Here is a 19684-nt window from a genome sequence, read left to right as displayed (position 1 = left end):
AGAAGCATTTCATTGCAAAAGCAGGTAAGCATCAGACTAGACTAAGTTTGATGTTCACCCTGTCCTGGTGCTTCTGCTGTTCTTCAACAAAGGAACATGAAGCCCAAAGGAGGCTCCCCAGAACAATGTGTTGCTTGTTTCCACTGCAACCTCACAAAGTTCTACAATTCTATCAAACAAGTAAACGCTAAATATCCACTCTATTTGACACATCATTTTGCTAGAGCAGAATACTTTAAACAAATAAGACACACATGAGTGATTTCCTAAACAATTATAGTTAAGCGTACAGCATGGCTTTTATGAGGACATATGAACAAAAAGGTATTATTATAAATCATATTATTATGTATTTATACATTTCTGTAATTATCAGCTATTATTTTGCAACAGACCCTAGAGCTGATACATCCTTACACTCCACCATAAATTCCAAAAAAGACATTGTTGAAATGTTGTGACTATATTTTTGTTTAAAAGAGCTTCTAAGACTTCAAAACACTTGCTAGATATTTTTAAGCCAAGACATCTTAGTGCACAGGTGAAGTTCTTAAAATTGGTACAGAGTTTCACTATTAAAAATCAATTTGCATAAAGAGTAATAAAAGTTACTAAACTTAAATTCCTAGAAATAAATGAACTCAAACTGCCACAAACCCAGGTAATCTTGAATTTGTTTAAAGCAATCTCTCACCAGCATTCAATTACTTCAGCTGCAGTTTAAAACTACTTTGTGAGTCAATACACAGCTGCAGCTACACTGCCTTAACTGCAGTCTCTTGAGGGAAACAGCTAAAGCTGTGCTAATCACAGTAACCAGCCCTTACAGCACATGATTTTTTTGTTGTGTGTATGTTTCCTAAGTTGCTGGGTTAGGAGGCTTGTGCTTATCTAATCCATGGTTCCCCTCCTCGTTTCTCCTCTATTTCTAACTCATCCCTTCCCTTTCCTGTTGCATCAGCAAGCTGCACATACAGTGGCTGTTATAATTACCACAGTACACTGCAATTCTGAAACATATGCAAAATAACTCACAATTACTTCAACAAGGCTCAGGAACTTTCAAATGTGCTTCTGCTGGCTTTTTGAAATACTTCTGACCAACACCTCTTCCAAGATCAAAACATCTCCATGCACCTCTTCATTAGGATTACAGATTTATAAGCCTGCACACTGCCCCCCAAGTAAGATGTTTTAAAACAACTGGCTGTAGGAAAGGAGAAAAACATTCATAAGAAGTTGGAAACAGATCCGTGAGGGAAATCCACTAGAGGTTCCTCGTCTCCACTGACTTCTTTTGTTATACACCGCCTCGTGCAACAAACGCAGGTCAGTTTCAACCACACATTTAAAACGGGGGGTAAAAGCTTACCAAAACGGTTATAATGTCAAATGATCATTATTTTTATTTACTTGGTTGCAGCACTGTGCGGATGTTTTAGGAGACATCTCAAGCTTGCAGGAAAGGATTTTCCACTCCCTTCCTTCCTTCCCCTCTCCTCCCTGCCAGCAGTTACAGTTTAAAGGATCTAACTCTTCTGAAATGTGTTAACTCAAGCAATTTTTTTAACAGTTGGAAGTTTCAGGGGAAAAAAAATGAACCCAAAACAAAACAGCAGATGTTCAAGACACAGACTTCTATCTTCCCTTCCATGTGAAACTAAATGGCAAAGACACATACTTTAAACAATAGCACTTCCAAAGAGACACAAATATATTGTTCACCCTGTTAGAAATACTAAACAAAAACTTCAAATTGCCAAATACAGATAAGACAATTATATCACTTTTTATAATCTATAGCATCATGCCTGAACAAGAGAAGATGTTTCCTTTTATTTCTTTCATTCACATTTTGCTACAAGTATAGAAACCCACTGACTGAGTAGTTTTGCTCCCTTGAGAATAAAGCAGAACTTGACAAACAATCTTATAAAAGCACTGAAAAAATTAAAGTAGCTGGTACTTAATGTAGGAGTTCAGTTCTGCGAAACCTAGGTAGATCCTTTACCATTGTATACAATGTAATGGGAAACAGCCTATCACCTCAAGTCGGTGATACAAAATTACAATTCTTATAGTTCTCAGAAAAAGAAACAAAAAGAAACGAATCCCGTTTGTTTCTGTAACCACAGATATCTGCTCAACCCGCGGCACCTCAGCCTCCCCGCGCCGCAGCACCATCCGCACGCACAGGAGGGGTTGTGTTAAATCCCTCTGGGCACAGACTGCTCCGGGGAGCTGCATGTTCTGAGTTACGACCATGCCCAGGTCTTGCAAGTTTAATGAGGTTCCTTCTCACACACGCAGACACCACACACAGCGCCAACTGGGAAATCATAAAGTAGGATTGCAGGTGTAGCTTCTCGATAGGTTAAACCTATAGACAGAGTGAAAGGCTAATATACACTTTTAGCCTCAGACTGGCAAAAGCTTTCTCAATTTAACTGTCATTAGAAACCAACCCTAAACTTCAACTTTTAGAAAACCTAACCTGCCACACAGCACTTGGTATTACCAGAGCTACACGCAAAGATTGATCAAAAGCTTTGTCTGTCCCTCCATACACAGGCCAAACCTCAAATCAGTGTTAAATTCCTCACGTGCAGCTACACCCAGTTAATCTTCTCTAAAGCAGCAAACTATGTAAATCTCCTCATGCTGGCAAGACAAACATTACACTCATCTAAATGCAACAAGAATCACCCTTTCAGGGCAAAGCTGCTAAAAGGCACAGAGACACTGGGCTGAGCACCCAGGCCGTGCTGGTGGGACCCTGCACTCGTGTCCTTCCCAGGCCCCCAGAGCTGCTTCTGGCTTCCTCTTGGAGAAACCTGAGAGCAGAGGAACCTCCCTGCACAAAGCAATTTAAAATCCCTAATCAAATAGCTGGAGTAGCTCTGTAGATTCAAGGAGCAGATGGCAGGAGAAAGCCTAATTTTCCATTTACGATAATTTTACAGAGTGTAGAAATATTTACTTCAGAGGAGCGCCTCCCGATTTACATGAGAATGACAAAAGTGGGAGGAGGGACAGAGAATCATCTTGTTCTCAACAAACCAAGAGCTAAAAAAGCCTGTATTAAGCAGAGTATTGTATGTCATTTTGTTTCCTTTTCATTACAGATGCACACACGTGCATTCTTTACAATGGCTCGAATAACCTTGATAGCAAAGGTCTTAGCTTATACCTTTTACAGACAGGATGTACAGCTATGAGTGTTGTGATAGGTTATTACTGCAGATATTGTGTGGCTTTCATTCTTTAACAAGACCTACATCTGCATTTCAAATTAGTTCTCAGATGAGCTGTCACTCATTTAAGCAATGTCTCAATTTTAAGCCTGGCAAGAGTATTTTTAATATGCCTGTCTGTCCACAATGCAGGGAATCCTTTTGAGCAGAGACCACATTTTAGTATTCTTACAAGTACTCCAGAAGAGAGAAGATGATCAGACCAGTCAAATCTGACCTGAAAATGAGAATGTTAACTCGCTCCTACATGCCAGAGATGCACAGTGTAGATACAACAGGTAAAACACATAATGTTATAGGTACAGATTTGTTTATAAAACAGAACAGAGTTATATGGAAAAACAAAAAGAGAACATGGGTAAAAATCTGAACCTACTCTACCTACATGGCATTTTGTCAGTGTTTTAAATTAAGGTAGAAATCCGCATTATATTACAATGTCTTAAAAATAAATCAGGTTAGTGTCACCTTGCCTTTTATCAGTTAATCACTCATTTTTTCAACTGAATCTGCTATAGACTCTTAAAAATGAAACAGGATAATACTAAACATGAAGTGTTCATTTATTATTCTGATATGCATTAAAATACCAACAGAGACATACAAGCTGTTCAAAACATTTTAATTTCTCTTATAAGTTATTTAAAATTGTTTCAGCTTCATATATGACACACTGTTAGCATAGCAAATCTAGTTATTCCTTTTACAGTAATTGGTTGAGAACTTTTCCTACACTAACAGTACCTAGTGTCTCAGGCTAAAGCTGAACTACAATGCAATTGTCTGAATATGGGTTACACAGAGCATACAGGGACTTAATCTCAACTTTTTTTAATTATCATGGGTTGAAAAATTAGGCTTGCAGTGCTGTTCAGCATTGTTTGACATCGGCTCACCCCTGCAGGTGAAGTCTGAGTGAAAGGGAGATCAGAAAGCCAATGGCTAATCGACATGAGTCTATATGAATGAAGCTAATAAGCATTTTCCATGCACTTATGGAGAAAAGCACAGACCCTGGCTCCTTATGTAGGAAGTGTTTGAGCAGAGAATAGCTACACACTAACAAAAGAAACCTTTGGTACCCAGGGTCTTAAGCCCACATAATACCCCTGCATTCATTTCTTTCTCTGCCTGTTGGGGAAAAAGGGTCTGTTTGTTTTTCTGATTCAGTCGGCCCTTTTAGCTCTTTGAATCTAAGGAGTGCACTGTGAAAAGAAGAGCATCTTATCAGCCTGCTCCAGAGCAGCAGGCAAACTCACATCCGCACATAAAACACAACCCTGCCAGCACGAGGCCTGGCCCCGCTGCCCTCGGCTCCTGCCAACACCCTGCCCCGCACCCGACACACTGCACACACACAGGGGGCCTTCCCTGATTAATGGTCCTCTCAGGGAGAGCACGGAATTCTATCTGATGCACTGGCTTCATTTATAAAGTATGCAGGAGCACCAGACAAGATGATCAGCATGGGCGTATCCAGGACATTTATTAACAACAAACCAAAACCAGCGCACACAATAAGCATGTTTTGTTATGTATGGACTTGAACACTTTGACTACAAGATGCAAAGATAACTCCGTGCACTGCTGGGCAGCATCTGCAGAGTGCTGCTGAGATAACACACCAGTGATTCTTATCAAAAATATATTTCTATAAAATAACAAGGAGAAAAAAGGAAATAGCAATTTTTACTTAACCTTCAAGAAGATATCAGTCCAACTTTCACTGTTAAGCAGGTTAGCTACACAGACCCTGTGTCACCCCAACAATACACCAAGAGATCAAAATTTCGAAGCCTATGTCCTCATGATTTATGTGAAGCCCTCCACTGTGTGCAGCAGTGATATCTGATTTCCTATTTCTACCCTTAATGTATTCTGACCCCAAGCAAAATAGGACGAACTTCCCCAGTATTGCTGACTGAACCTGTCAAATTACTCCTTTCAGCTACTAAGTGCAGCAGACGCAGAAGGATTTTTTCTCACCTGGAAAGAAGCCTGCCATAGTATTTTTGGCATGCTTTGTCAAGCCGGTAGCTTGTCAGTGACCTCTACTCCATTTACCCTCTGGCACACACACAGAGTACACTTTCCCATTAACTTGAAATGTAAGGGGTTTTTGTTTCTTTTTTAAATTTAATCGAAGAGTCAATGAAAAATAACACACTAAGCAGTAAATAATGTAAGATTAATACCAACATTGTATCTTGTGTGCGTAAAAGTGCAGCCACAGACAAACGGTCCAGCAAGGTTGTAACAACTATTTCAAATATTTTATTTCCTGCGATTAAACAAACAAACAAAGAAATACCTCTTTCAGTACAGCTCCATAGATGCGAGTGCTCCGAGCTTATCAGAGAGATCACTCTGCCCGTAAAATGTCACAGGCTCCCCCCCGTGCCCCTCTCGGGGGGAGCTGGGGCGCACCCGAAGGGCGGCGGAGGTTTTCTGGAGCGTTGTTTGAAAGAAAAAATGTGCCCGGATCCCCTCGCTCATTTCACGCCGAGTGAAAAACATCCAGCCCCAAGTTTCGCTGTTGCGACACCGGCTCCTTTCTAACCTGTTGCCGAGCCCGGCGGGGCCGCCCCGCACCGCCCCGCACGCCCCGCGAAGGTGACCCGGCTGCGGCCGCCCCGGCACTCGCCAAGGTCACGGCGCGGCTCTTCAGAGAGGTTAAAAGCATTAAAAAGGAGAAGAGAGTTTCTTTTCTCAATACCAGCTCTCGCGAAGCGAGCAGGCTGCAAGCCGCAACTCACGCCAGCCGCCACTCCTCTCCCCACTCCTCCCCCAGTACCTCGGGGCCGCGGGGGGGGACGCGGGGGTGCCACAAACCCGCACACCCCCTCCCTTACCTGCTTCCGATAGGGGGTCCGACCGCCGCCCGCCGCGCTGCTGTTGCTGCTGGGGAAGATCATCGCCCCGCCTGATCCCCCGCTCCCCCTCGGGATGGGGAGCAACTTTGGCGGCCGCCGGGCTGCGGCGCGGCGGGGCTGCAGGGAGCTCTCCGCCTCCGTGCCTTCTCCTCCGGCTGCGGCTCCTCGAACCCTTCGCTCGGCCCCCGCCCTGCCCGACCCCGCTTCGCGTCGACCCTATCCCGCGGCGGCCGCCCAGGCTGCCATGCACGGGCCCCCGCTGACCGCCGCCGGCTGCCCCAGCCCGGCCCGGCCCAGCCCGGCCCCACCTCCCGCCGGCCTCAACCACCGCCCAGCAGGGGGAGGGAGAGGGCGGGGGAGCGCCGAGCGCGGCGGGGAAGCGCGGAGCGGGCGCGGTGCTCGCGCCCCGCCCCGTCCTGCGCGGGGAGGGGGGCGCGGAGCGGGGCGCGGCGCCAGGGGAGGCGCGGAGCGGGGCGGCGGGCGCGGACCCCCCCGCGCCGAGCAATGGTTGCGCCTGAGAGGGGCGAGGGGGGGCGGCGGGCCCGCGTGCCGCGCATTCCGCCGCGGGGCGCGCCCGGCGGGGTCCCGACCCCCGAGCGGCCGGAGCGGGACATCCCGCGGAGCCCCGGCTGAGCGCGGACAGACAGCCGCGCCCCGTGCACCCCCACACCGCGGGGCTGGCCGCGCCGAGGCGACAAACACTGCGCCCTCCAACTCTCCTAAGTTTTTCTTGACTAGGGATGGGGAGGGGGGAGGAACATCCGGTCACAGCCCTCTCCGGTGCCTCAAGGCTGCATTTGGGAAGTGAAGGGAAATTCTTCAGTTTCTTCACGAAATTTAGGCCTAGGAAACGTTACAGTTCTTAGGCTCCAAGACAGGGACGTACGGAGGCAAGGAGTTCCCAACTTCCCTCCTGGTACTCTGCACTGTTAACATTACTATATTTACATTACCCAGTGATGTTGACAATCTAGTTTCTAAGAAAGTCCAGAGCTATAGCTCTGTCAGGCCACCGACTGATCAGTGACACTGTAGAAGAACTTTGCCACGGACATGCATCATCAGGCACCTTTTGGTTTCTCTTCCTCTTTCTGACAATACGGTGGCCCCGATCCCATACACCCCAACATGGCCATAGGAAACAGCTGGGAAGAAACAGAAAATTGGCAGATAGTTCATTACTGAAAAGCCAAATAACATCTGAAAATGCTAGTACTTACAAAAACATATAATCTTCAATTACTGACTTCCCTAGAAATAATCTCTAAGTATTTTGGTATCCTAATATATTTTTACAACAGATCAGAGCCCATCTGAATACAGCTAACAACAAGAAAGCACCAACACTTGGCAGAACTACATTCTGCATAACTTCCCTTTTTTCTGTGTTTCAAGTCCTAAAATGGATCTCATTCCATTTGGTCTCAATTTGATAACACAAGTTTAAGGTGTACTCTTACTGGATGAAAAGCACTGCAGCCACATGGTGATCACTGGCACTGGAAATTATTTGATGGAATAAGTTTGTACCAGCAGACTTTATGTCAAGTCAGGCACTGTCTGTCTGTACTACCCCAACTTCATGTTGGATCACGAACAGTCGTATTCCCACTGCTGGCATAAAGCTAATGCCAGAGGCTTAATGCTAGGGTAAATTCAGACTCCCTGGCCTGGTTAAGGCCTCATGCCTGCTTCACAGCAACATCAGTTGGCATCAATGCTGCAAAAGCAACAGTTTAGCAACTGATTCTGGATGAAACCTATTTTTTCTCTCTGATCAGTTTAATTTTTTTCCAGATTATTTCCTTTGTAGGGTTCCGCATGTGGCTGTGCTGCGGCTTGTGCCAGTGTAATGGAGGAGGTAGCAGAGAGCAAAAATAGGCAGGGGCAAGAGGGTGGATAGGAGGGCTTGTTTTGGCAGCAGTACTGGATTATATTGGCTTAATATGTTCGTGTACCTGTGGCTTAATTTGACAGAAGTGTAGCTGTGTGCTCATGCCTTCCTGAGATGTGGCACACACAGCAGTCGATCTGTGCTCCAATCTGACTTATTTCAGAACCCTTGGTCACAGATGTCACAATCAGACTCAGTGCTGGAGAACTGTCTTAAAGCAGTACAAACTGGAACAGTGACAGGCTACTTCTCCTGCTCAGATTTCTATTCCCAACTGAAAAACAAGAAAAATATTTTCTGGACAGTGTTGCAGTCACCCCAAAGGGGTGACAAAGCTTAAGTCTGCTCGACCTACAGGAGGGCTTTGTTAGCTGGAGATGTGTATAGTGACCACACCTTCCCCTCGCAGGGAAAAGCTTTTCAAAAGCCATCAATCATGCCTTGCTTCCTTCCCTCTTCTCTTCCTGCCCCACCCCCAAGGAAGAGGCTGCAGGGATGTAAACACTATATGCTCGATTGGGTGTCAGTCACTGTCATACCAGGGAAGGCTCTCAAGAATATTCCAAAGCAGTATCTGAAATGCTGCCGTCTTGCTCGCTCTGCTGTCACATGTCCCAAGGCTTCCTGTGATTTGGACATGATTTCCCTCTCTTAGATTCAGTATGTGGCCCATTTCTCTCAGTTACTAGTACTCTCTTTCCTAACATATTAGGAAAACACATAACAACAAATATGATCTACTAGATCACAATCTAACAGCATCTGATTATTTATTTTTGTTAAGGAAAAACTCATTACAGAATTTTCTGGGAAGAAAACTTGATATAATTTTCTAAGTGCTAATGAGTCTATCAACATTATCTGTTGTTTTTAAAAGGCTTGATTAATCTGTCTCCATTTTGGTCTCAAACAGGGAAATAGCTGCCTTCCAATAGATTTGACAATGCTATCAAGAACACAGAGCCAGACTCCTTACAGCAGTGTGTCTGGAGAGAAAGGGACAGCAAAGCTAAATTGAAACAAGCAAGTTTCTGACTCGACATCAGGACAGACAGACATTGCTCCAAGAGGCTGTGCACTCACCCTTCTTGAGCATTTCCGAGACCAGAATACACACAGCCCAAAGCAACCTGACCTGATCATTTTGCTTTATGCTGAGGTTGTACTAGAGATCCCCTGAGGTCCCTTCCAATCTGAAGCCATGCTCATATGGAAAAGCTGCTTTGTTCTTACTCCTGAACATAGGCAAAATTATTTCTCTGTAAAACCTCTACTTGAGATTATGTTTATAAAGATCCAGATAAGTGCCTGGACTTTTCAGTCCTTGTGCAGTGATATATCAGTTCAAGTACTGACTACAGTTTTCCTACATATTTTCTGAAATGCAAGAAGCATGCCTTGTTTGCAAAGAACAGTCTCAGTCTTACTGGCTTAGCAATGCCAAAACTGAGATGCCTAATCTGTAAAACGTATGCAAATATAATCATAAAAATCATATTTTCAAGGACTTTGTTATTAACTGCATACAACAGGTGTGAGCAGACTTGCAGGTAGCCAGTGTATTGCTGCTTGCAGTTATAAATGAGCAATTCCTTTTGACCCTGAGGGAAAAAGGTGACCACAGGGTCTAAGAGTGCCTCCTCTACAAATCATTCAGAGCTTCTTTAAGTTACCCAGAGTTGCTTATTCAGGAAAAAAGGGTAAACTTACAAGCAGCTTTGATGCATTTCAGAAATACAATGTAGCAATTTACATGTTGTGTTTTGTTAGTTTGCTTGTAGGTTTGCAGAGAGATGGTTATAAATACAGAAAGAAAGGCTTGTCTAAAAACCTGGAGACAGAATCTTTCCAGTAATGCTTATCAATCTTAACAAACAGTAGACTGGCAAAACTAAGCCATAATTTTAAAAACAGTTCTACGCATTTAAGCTGCTCCTTTACCATTTCTGTTCTAAATCAAATTCATGGCTCCCCTTACTTATCTCAAAATTCAACCAAAGTAGCTATTTCCCCTGAGGGCATTCAGTGCCTCTGCAGGGCAGATGGTCTCTCAGCCCTGGATCTGCTTTAAATGGGAAACTTACAGTCTATTGCAAACCCCTGTGAGTCCAGACTGGATGTCCTGAATTTCCTTACAACTCTGCTCTCCTGACCACTTCAGGGCCTTCAGAAGACCCACTGTGGAAAGGTGACTGTGGGCACCTCATTTCCCCACCCTGAGGGTACTGAGGAGACTGTTGCCACACTGTTCAGTTCCCTGAGCATCCATCCTCTCATCGCACATGGTCATATGGAGAAAGATAAAAACCAGAGTAGGCAGGAAGCTGAGCCACAACAATGCAAAAATACTTTTAAATACTGTATGCAAGCTAAGGAAGCAGAATGCAGGGCTGAACTTTGAGAGATATTAAGCATTTCCTGTAAAGTGTTAATAAAGGAATACATGAAGCTGAGTATCAAACAGAAGATTTTTAAATTTTGGCCTTAATTAATCTATTAGAACTTAAAGCATGAAAAGAATTTCTAACAACCAAAGGAACACAGTAAACTTCATTACACGGGAAGCTCCTTCAGAGATAAGTTATCTCATAGTTAATTGTTTTTATTTAAGCATTCCCAGTATGCAGGTAATAAAAGAAATCTGTATCTAGCTAAGGGAGGATGAGGAGAAGTCTGTAGAAATGGGACATAGTAATGTTGTGAACATGCCAAATACTTAATATATAAAATCTTCTGTAAATTTTCCTTTATATTAGAAAACAAAAATTATTATGAAACAATGACTTCTGCAGAAGTATATGATCTACTAAGAGTGAGGCATTGCATACACAATGAGAAGCTGTTGTTTAAGAATGCAGTCTTCAAAATACTCACATTAATATATTCAACAATAAGAAAAAAATCCCCATGACGATCTGAAAAGGGAAAACAAATAATCTTTTCCAGCAGTACCATTTCAAATACTGGTACCAAAATACCAAATTACTTGTACTCTACACTAGAATACAAAAAAAAATAGTCACTCATTATAAAATATGTGTGCACAATCACTGTAACATTTTCTTTTTAATCTGAACGCATCAGCTCATTCTCTCTGGGAGTCCTCCAACCTGTCTTTGATTTTCCCATCACCTATACTGCAGAGGTTTTTCCCTTAAATCCAACAGCTCACTGTGAAAAAAGAGCAGTCCTGTGCTCCCTGCAGTGCTCACAGAATGCATCCGCTGCAGCCACTGGGGTTGTACCTCCAGTGATATGCTTTGACTCCTATTCATTTTGGCTTGCTGTTCATTCCTTCCATGCTTCCTTAAATGTTCTTGGAAAGACACTAAATATAAATTGCACAATTATACATAATTGTTGCCATTCCTTCACTGATGACTGGTATTAAGAAAATGAACATAGTGAGCAACACAATCTCCTGCTAATGCCATGCCAGCATTTTATATTATGGAAAGCACTATTTATTATTTGAAAGACACAACAAGATACTTTATGGAAGCATTTCCACTGTCAAACAAATGCCTTTCCTAAATATACCATGTATATTCTGGGAAGCACAAGTATGAAACATAATTACTGTAAAGGATTACTATGTAAGAGAAATTTAAGGAGGCTGCTCATAATCAGTAAAGAAAACACAAGACAAAATCCAATCCTCATTTGTGGAATGAACTGAAATGACTCTTAAAGATGTCATTTCTGCCATTGGCCTGATAATGTTGCCAGACACTTGTTTGAAACTATAAAGCAGTCAAAGTGTATAAACAGCTGCCGAATATATTATAGAATAAAATAATAAAGTCTGTCCAAAATGACAAAGCATATTGCTTTTCCTGCTTTATTATTAACTATGTAGAAGTTTCACCAACATTATATTGGATAATATTTATTTTTAAAAGAGACTACTAAGAATAGCTTACTGTTTTGACATGCTTTTTTGACAGTGCATTTTTATAATTTGTGCAGAATAAATTTATGGAACAATAGAAGAAGAAAGCAAAACTATTTGCTAAGTATTTTCTAGGAAACAATGACTTCATGCAGCTATTTGATTTTATATATTTATTTATTTACATTTTAATACATGTATTAATAAAAGAAGCAAAATCTGGAAATACACAATTTTTTTCTTAAACTTCACGTTGTGAGGTTCCAAAGCAGGTCATATATTCTGGTTTTTAACCAGAAAAACATGCTTTTTCTAGCCACAGTACATTCAATTTTGGTGTGCTGGGTTTTCTTGGATGACATTATTCACCATATTGACCAGGCTTGAATGGTTACTATTTCATGAGAATTTTAGAAATAAGAAAGAAATTAAAAGACTCCTACAATTAAAATTTGTTTGAAGATTGAGAACAGTTAATGCCAATGAAAAGATAAATCACTGCACAATGGTTAGAGTGGAAGGTGTGACCACAAATCAGCCAGACATAATTTTTTTCCTTTGTGTGCTGTTTTTTGGTATCTAAGGCCAAGAAAAAGCTTCAGATTTATCAGTGCGCTACAGCTATAGAAAAAAAAATCAGCCTCTTGCCTGGTCTTTGCACATCTATAAATAGGGACATACATTCTGAATTCATGAATGAAACAGGCACTATTTGCATTGTAAGCAAATTTGGTACTAATGCAATAAGGAGCAGGCAGGAATCCTAACACACATGGAAAAAAAGGAAGAGGACAGAGAAAGTCATGTATGACATGATAGATCAAGAAGATGGAGTTGTCATCACTAGTGCAAAGTCAGGCCTGAAGAATACCCGAGGAAAAGCCAGAGCAGGTCCTGCTCTGCAAAGCCCTGCTGCAGGCAGCAGCCTCACCAGCAGCAGCGACGAGCCAGACTGGGGACTGCGTACGGTGGCTGCATGCATGTGGGTACCTTGGAACAAAACCACAAAACACCACTCTTTCCAAAGTTGTTGTCCTAAAATGACTCTTCTTGGTTTTTTTTCCTTTTCCTGAAATGAAGTCCTGTCGTGTTTGTTCGACAAATACTAGTAGCCAAGTGAAGAACTGACAGCTCTGCCCACTGACAAGCACTGTGCAAATTGTTCCTGTCCTCACACACTTTCCTGTCAATTAACCTCATTTCTGACCTGCAAATGTCTTTACAGTGCTCCAACTCTCCTGAGTACACCATCAGCACTGTACCAGCTCTCTGGGGTCCATTTACATGATCTCGGCTGGAGTGTGAGAAACTAATTTACATACAGATTCCAAAAGGGCATATAAATTTTATCTGTTTCAAAATTACAGCCTTTACCCTCTGTGTTTGTTTTATAATTACATATAAACACAAATATGTTTGTTTATAATGCACAATCTGATTGTAATGACCTAATTTAGAGTATAAAGTGAAGAAACAAAGTCATGTGTCAGAAGTTAAGCAAATGTTCAATAATGACCCTTAATCTTATCTCATTTTCAATATCTTTAAAATAAAAATATCCACATAAAACTTGATAGAATCGTTCCTGAAGTACCTGGAATAGCTTACATTTCTGAAAGGCATTATGTATTTTGGTATGCCAAAGAAGATGCAAATTGTATTTTTCCTCTAGAAGTACATGCTCCAACCCTCTGAATTTTGAAATTGTGTACTTGCTACATCTGCAGCACCTCCACAACATCAATATAGCACAGAACCAAATGATCAACAGATACATCTTAAAACAAGAAAATTCTTCCTCCCATGTAAATTCAGTGCTCATAAAGGTCATCTGGCTCATGGTTATGGCAATGAAAGACCTCCACCATGGAGGCACCCAGCACTGGCATTGGAAGTTTCCCCACAGTCCAGTAACCTGCAGAGGCCACCCTCAGAGGTGAAACAAGGGTGCAGCTCCTGCTGATGCAGCCCTTCCCCTAAGGGCTACAGGATCCTGAAGGTGTACGGTGTTGCTGATGTACCACAGACAAGTGAAAAGCAGGAGCTGAACACCAGAGCCATCTTCTGACACACTGTCTATCCATCAGCAGCAAACAGGGGGCTTCTGCCACTTCTGCTCTCAGCTAAACTAGCAACCAACTGCATTGCTACCCCAAGTCTGTGTCTTCACCGTCAGCATTTGAGTTTCTGTAATTTAAATTCAGATATGATCTGAATATTTATGTTCAGTAATCAGTAAATTAATCAAGATGGCTAGGACAATTTATTTCAGGGAGTAACTCACAGACTTATTTACTAATGTTCCATACTAAGTGTCATGGGCTGGCAGCAGCACAAATCATGGTGGGAAAATATTTTATTGCATCATAATTAAGTTTTACATTTATTTAGGTAAATAGATTCTTAGAGTTGTTTTCAACACATTCTCTTGAGTTGGATTCAAAGTATTTATCAGATACTGCACAACCATATTTCAAAGGTCTGCTCACGAATATCAATGCACATAAATCAAAGATAAAACCTGAAATGAAATCCTGGTCTAATCAATAGATTTACCAGCAAGTCCCAGATTTCACCCAGAATGAAAGCACTTACATTGCACTTCTGTGATTTACTGAGTTATTCCTCAATATAATTAATGCTTAGAGATGCTGAAAAGGAAGATAGCTTCTATTCCTTTCCTCCCTCCTGCTGTAGCTTCGTGGTTATGAGTCCTTTGCTTAATCCACTCTTCCTTTTGCTTACTGGTTCAAGTAAGCAAAAGGTTCAAGTCACTAACCCAGCAGCTTTTCTTTCTGCCATGGCAGGGAGTTGAGTTGGGTCACTGAGGTGTCTAACAAAACCCTCACAAGTGAAGTGCAGGAGCACACAGCTGGGGGAAGGGAAGGTGTGTGTCCCTCCTGGGAGCACGCTGGGTGGCTTCGCTCAGTCTAGGCCTCCCTCATGGAATTTTACTTGAAACATTTTCAACCAAATGACAATAATTTTTTTAACAATACATTTTCAGTCATATTCCAGAAAAGCGAAGTCATTGCAACAACCAGACCCAGACGTGTTATGCAGATGCACTGCAAGAGAGGTGGGTGAGCGAGTTCAGATAACACAAGATTAGGCTGAACTTTCGCCCCTAGTTCCAGTGTTCTTTGAAGTTCTTCACCGCCTTGGCAACTCCTCCCCCTATCTTCCACTATTGCAGCTTCTGTCACAGGCTCTGCATAGTCAGGATTTTCTCCATTCTGGGATGTTCAAAAAGAATTTTGCGCTAAGCTCCCCAGGGGCCAGATCTTCACAATGTTTCCGTGCTTGCAAGTACAGCTTGCTACACTCATTTCTCAGAAGAGCAAAACTCCCAGCTGCGTTTGCTGAATGGGGCTCTAAGACAAAAATTATTTCAGCAAATGGCTATGGGAACCTTCTATGAGTACTTACTAGGAGGAAATAAGATGATCTTCCTCTAGCAGGACTTAAATTTGGATAATTTTCTCAACGGTATTTTAACATGAATCTGTGAATATATGTTCATGCATACACACCAGGCTTTTGCTATTTATCCATCAAAACCACAAGTAAACAACTTCCCACTTCAGGACCTGATCCACTTGTCCCCCAGTATAATCCATAAGTACATAATAAAGACAACTGGACACTATCATAATATTGCTTTTGACCCTAAGACACAATTTACCATTCACTATTCTAAAGATCATGGAGAAGTTTTCATGTAAATTTTTGTTTATATAATCTGTTTACAGACAGAGCTTTGTTGTATTTTTCAAATTTATCTGTTAGATATAGTATTCAACCCAATTAGCTGAACTCCAAAATACCATCTGACTATATTTGGTGAAGTACACAAAAATGTGTTTGGACAAACAGAATGCTTTTGGAGACCCACAGATAGCACTGCTTCAGAACACGGTTTAGGTACTCGAGAAGCAAGGAAAGGGTAATGAGTTGGAAAGGCAAACATGCCTGCTTCTTATACCTTCATTGTAATCAGTTACTCTACAGCAGACAGTCTCATTACTATAAATTGCAACTAGAGGCACTTTTGCCTTGCAAAGGAATTCATAAAAACATGTCAGATCATGTCAGCTGAGATGTTATATAAATCACATTCTGCACTAAGTGAAAAAATACATTTTGCATCCAAGGAATTTTAGATTGTTTTCTGAGTAGAGCCCACTGTTTCACAACTCAAGAAGAATTTTCATCAGAATTACAGACATCACTTAAAAGACATGGAAGTTGAAATCTAAATATGCCTAAATGCTTCCATTTTAATCCCCTTGTTCATTATATTTCCACTAAAGTTGCTACTTCATTCCACAGAAGGGTTGTTCCCAACAGTGCCTCAGACTGTGTAAGCACACCATTAACTTCTGTGTGTGCATGTATGGAAATTACATTACTCAGAGAAAAAGGAGTGCTCTGAAATCAACTACAAATGTAACGATAGGAGGTATGAGTAAAGAAAAATCCTTATATTTTAATACCAACTTCAACCGCTCCTGCCACTAGTAACCAACTCCTAACTTTTTCTGACACTATGAGGTCTTTGACTTTTTAAAATCTGATTCAGTATTTAGTAACTTGAGATAGAATAAACCTTTTTTTCCTAGCGATGACATACAGTATGACAGTTCATGGGTGTAAATCATGTGGGCACATGATTTTGCAGGATCTAAGCCAGAGTGAAAAAAAGGACAAGAGAGCTGCATTAATCCCTTGGTGACTATATTCAGTGGGCTAAGCCTTAGTTTCACCAGCAGATTTAACCAGATTTTTCTTTCTTCATTCTCACAGAATAAAAAAGAAAAAATAGGAGAAGCTGAGTCTTGGAAATAAAAATGACTTAAAGTGCAAAATAAAGCCCAGTTTGCATCTTAGTTTAAAAAACCCCAATAATATTATATATTTTGTATCAAAATAAGTAATTATACATTTTGTATCAAAATATGTAATACCTGGCCACAAATCAGCCTAAGCAGCATCACAAATAACAACTCACGTTGGGCTTCCTTGCTGCAGTTTTTACTAATGTCTTCGTAGGATACAGAAACAATCTGTTTATTTCCACTTAAAAAAATCAGGTTAGGTCTTTAAAATGTCACCACTGTAGACGACCTTTAATTTTTTAACAAAACAAAAGGCAGTCTTAAATTAACTAAAAGGTTAATTCTAGAATGTATTACCATAACATTGCCATTTAAAATAGTACATCCTCTTATAATCTATACTTCAGATTCCTCAACTACAGTTGGTTGAAATGCTTAAAATTGTCTAAATACTAATTTCCTATTATGTTTGGCTGATAAAATTTAAGTTGAATCAAAACTTTGCTAGAACTCATTTGTTGAAATGCTAAACCAGCCAGGCAACGTGCCTCTCATTAACCACAGCTACTTCTTGACTGGCACTGTCGACTGCCTGCAGTTCACCCTACAATGGAAATTATTTTATGGTATCTACCTACAGATCTCAGTTTGGGCTGGACTTCTCCTTCTTCTTGCTTCTTTCATGAACTGTAAACTATAAAGTAAACATATGGGGGGGGGGGAGAGGAAACCCTGCCTCTGAGAAACTCCAGGCTTCCTAAGACAGATAGTGCTTACTATTTACTGTACCACTGCAATTATCTGGTAGCTGATCAAACCAATAAACACCATTTGGCAGAATGGGGACTTGGGACTACTTGAACAGATGTGATCTCCTTTTCTTCACTGAGATTTCATTTGTAGCAGACCTGATTTAAGAGCTGTCTCTCTCTGCCATAGCATTCCCTCTCCACATCCATGCCAGTCACTTGTTCCACCCTTCAAAGCAGACATTGCCACACTCCTTAGTGGGGCTGAATCAACTGCTTTATGTGGGTGTGCTATGCAGCGGAAAAGAAAACTGATACAGTTTAAATCTGTAGATATTCATATATATGTTTTCCTAATGTACTGATGCAGAGAGCATCTTAACACAACAGGATTGGCTAGACCTGGGAAAAGAGGCAGAACTTCTAAATCCCACCCAACTGCCGAGGGAACAGCAGCATCAAGATGCAGTCTGACTGCAGAGTCCTGACCAGCCTCAAAACTGAAAGCAAGCAGTTACTCGGGGGTTTACGTAGGTGCACATAAAATGTTCTCATTTTGAGAGACATTTGCAAACACAGAATGTCCTTAGTTTTGTCTTCAAATCTCAAAGAAACTTGCAAACGAAATACTCTCTTGTTTAAAACCATGCTTCAGTGAAAGATGCTGTGGTACACTACATGCTTTGAAACAAACTAACCAGCCTCCACAAAGAGAAGGAAAATGGTGTGATTTATTAATATGAATATCAGTGGTTTAAAAAACAATGTGGAGATGTTGCACATTTAACAAAAAGCTTAGGTTCACAAATTTCCTCACGTGCAGGGCAAATCTTTCTTCAACAGCTGAAATCATGGTAACAGTAACTTCCTATTCAGTCATTTCCTTAATTAAACCATTGAACTTTAATGTGAAATGCAGCCATTACAAAACCAGAAAGGAATCTGAACAATAACAATCCAGTCAAATGGGCAGTGCAATAAGCAACAGCAATGTCAAGAACACTGGCTGGCACGTTTTGGTTGGAATCAATGATGCTGTAATTCTCTGAGATGTTAAATGAAGTTCAAGTAAACTCTGTGCTGGATCAAAGTGCACGAGCTTCATGATACAATGCAGTGAAAACTTGGCACAAATGGGCTCTCCTTGGTAAAGGTTACTTAAAAACCAAACTGTATGTCATCTTTTCCCCAAGTTTTTGAAAGGTGACAACTTTAGTCCAGCAATAGCTGTGCCTTATAGTTGTCTCAAACATGTCTCCTGCTCTGAAACAGATTATCCAAATGGACGCACTTTTCAGCCCCTTTTTGCCTCCCTTCTACTCCAACCTTGCAGTCCCCAGTGGTACCCAAAAGGCCAATGTTCTCATTTTAAGCAGGCTCTTTCCTGTGGGCAGTCACTACATTCATGCCTGTCTTTGCCTCCCACAAATGCCCAGACAGCCAAAAGCCAACACCTGGCAGGATGCTGGTCAGCCCTGCTCTACCCAGGGCAGTGCCTGCTGCATCAGCGACACCGAGTGTGCTCCGTGAGCAGCGCCAGGAACCCCGCCTGGCTCAGGGCTGTGACACTGCTGGCATTCAGCAAACGGGGCACCAGCGCAGGAAGCTGCGAGGAGCTCCAGGTACCACTCTGCCCCCACAGTGTGAGCCCTGCACTCTGCACCCTGCCTCAGCAGCAATGCAGCTGCTGTGTGCTCCTACCCAGCCTGGACCACACCTGCACAGCCACACAGTCCTGCCAGGCACCCATCTGGTCACAGAGTTACGTTTTGATAGAATTGGATACTCTCAGCTCTTCCTGCTGCCCAGACACAGTAATAACTTTGTGGGTCTCTAGTTACACAGCCAGCTCACACGCAGGTAGGTGCGAGGGGTCACGGAGTCACTGCAGGGAGAGACATAATCTGTTTTCCAGGATGGTTTAGGTCTTGGGGCACAGTGCCTTCCTGAAGATGCAAGGCCATGAGCTAATCTAAACAGGCAGTACTTCAGTTTTTGAGGCATCAATAGGTCATTAAAAAGTAAGAAGGAAAAAAGAGTTTACAGAACAAATGCTATCAAAATTCTAGTGCCTACTATCTAGAATATAGATATTCTTAGAGAAAACCTTTTATGTGATCAGGATGGTTTTGACTGGTACAATCAAAGATATTGCAAAATAATTGTAAATACATATATACTGCC

The 19684-nt window shown here is 41.9% G+C and overlaps 1 protein-coding gene across 6 annotated transcripts in view; it reads right to left on the bottom strand.

Annotated features, from left to right (window-relative positions):
• The window catches only part of RBMS1 (RNA binding motif single stranded interacting protein 1), a 143020-nt gene that overhangs the window by 85039 nt on the left and 38297 nt on the right, over positions 1–19684 (bottom strand). For 2 of the 6 annotated variants that reach the window (XM_064718173.1, XM_064718174.1), the window contains exon 1: positions 6107–6412. The exons of 3 other annotated variants lie outside the window; for them this stretch is intronic. In XM_064718173.1, coding sequence (XP_064574243.1) covers positions 6107–6169 — 63 coding nt within the window. In that variant the 5' untranslated portion in view covers positions 6170–6412. Of the gene's footprint in view, positions 1–694; positions 717–6106; positions 6413–19684 lie in introns of those variants that run through there. One more of the 6 variants, XM_064718175.1, reaches the window with a different exon arrangement.

The sequence above is a fragment of the Zonotrichia leucophrys genome, chromosome 7 (genome assembly GCF_028769735.1).
Source record: "Zonotrichia leucophrys gambelii isolate GWCS_2022_RI chromosome 7, RI_Zleu_2.0, whole genome shotgun sequence".
Taxonomy (NCBI): domain Eukaryota; kingdom Metazoa; phylum Chordata; class Aves; order Passeriformes; family Passerellidae; genus Zonotrichia; species Zonotrichia leucophrys.
The sequence above is the reverse complement of the archived record's forward strand: the minus strand, read 5'-3'. Positions and strand labels throughout refer to the sequence as shown.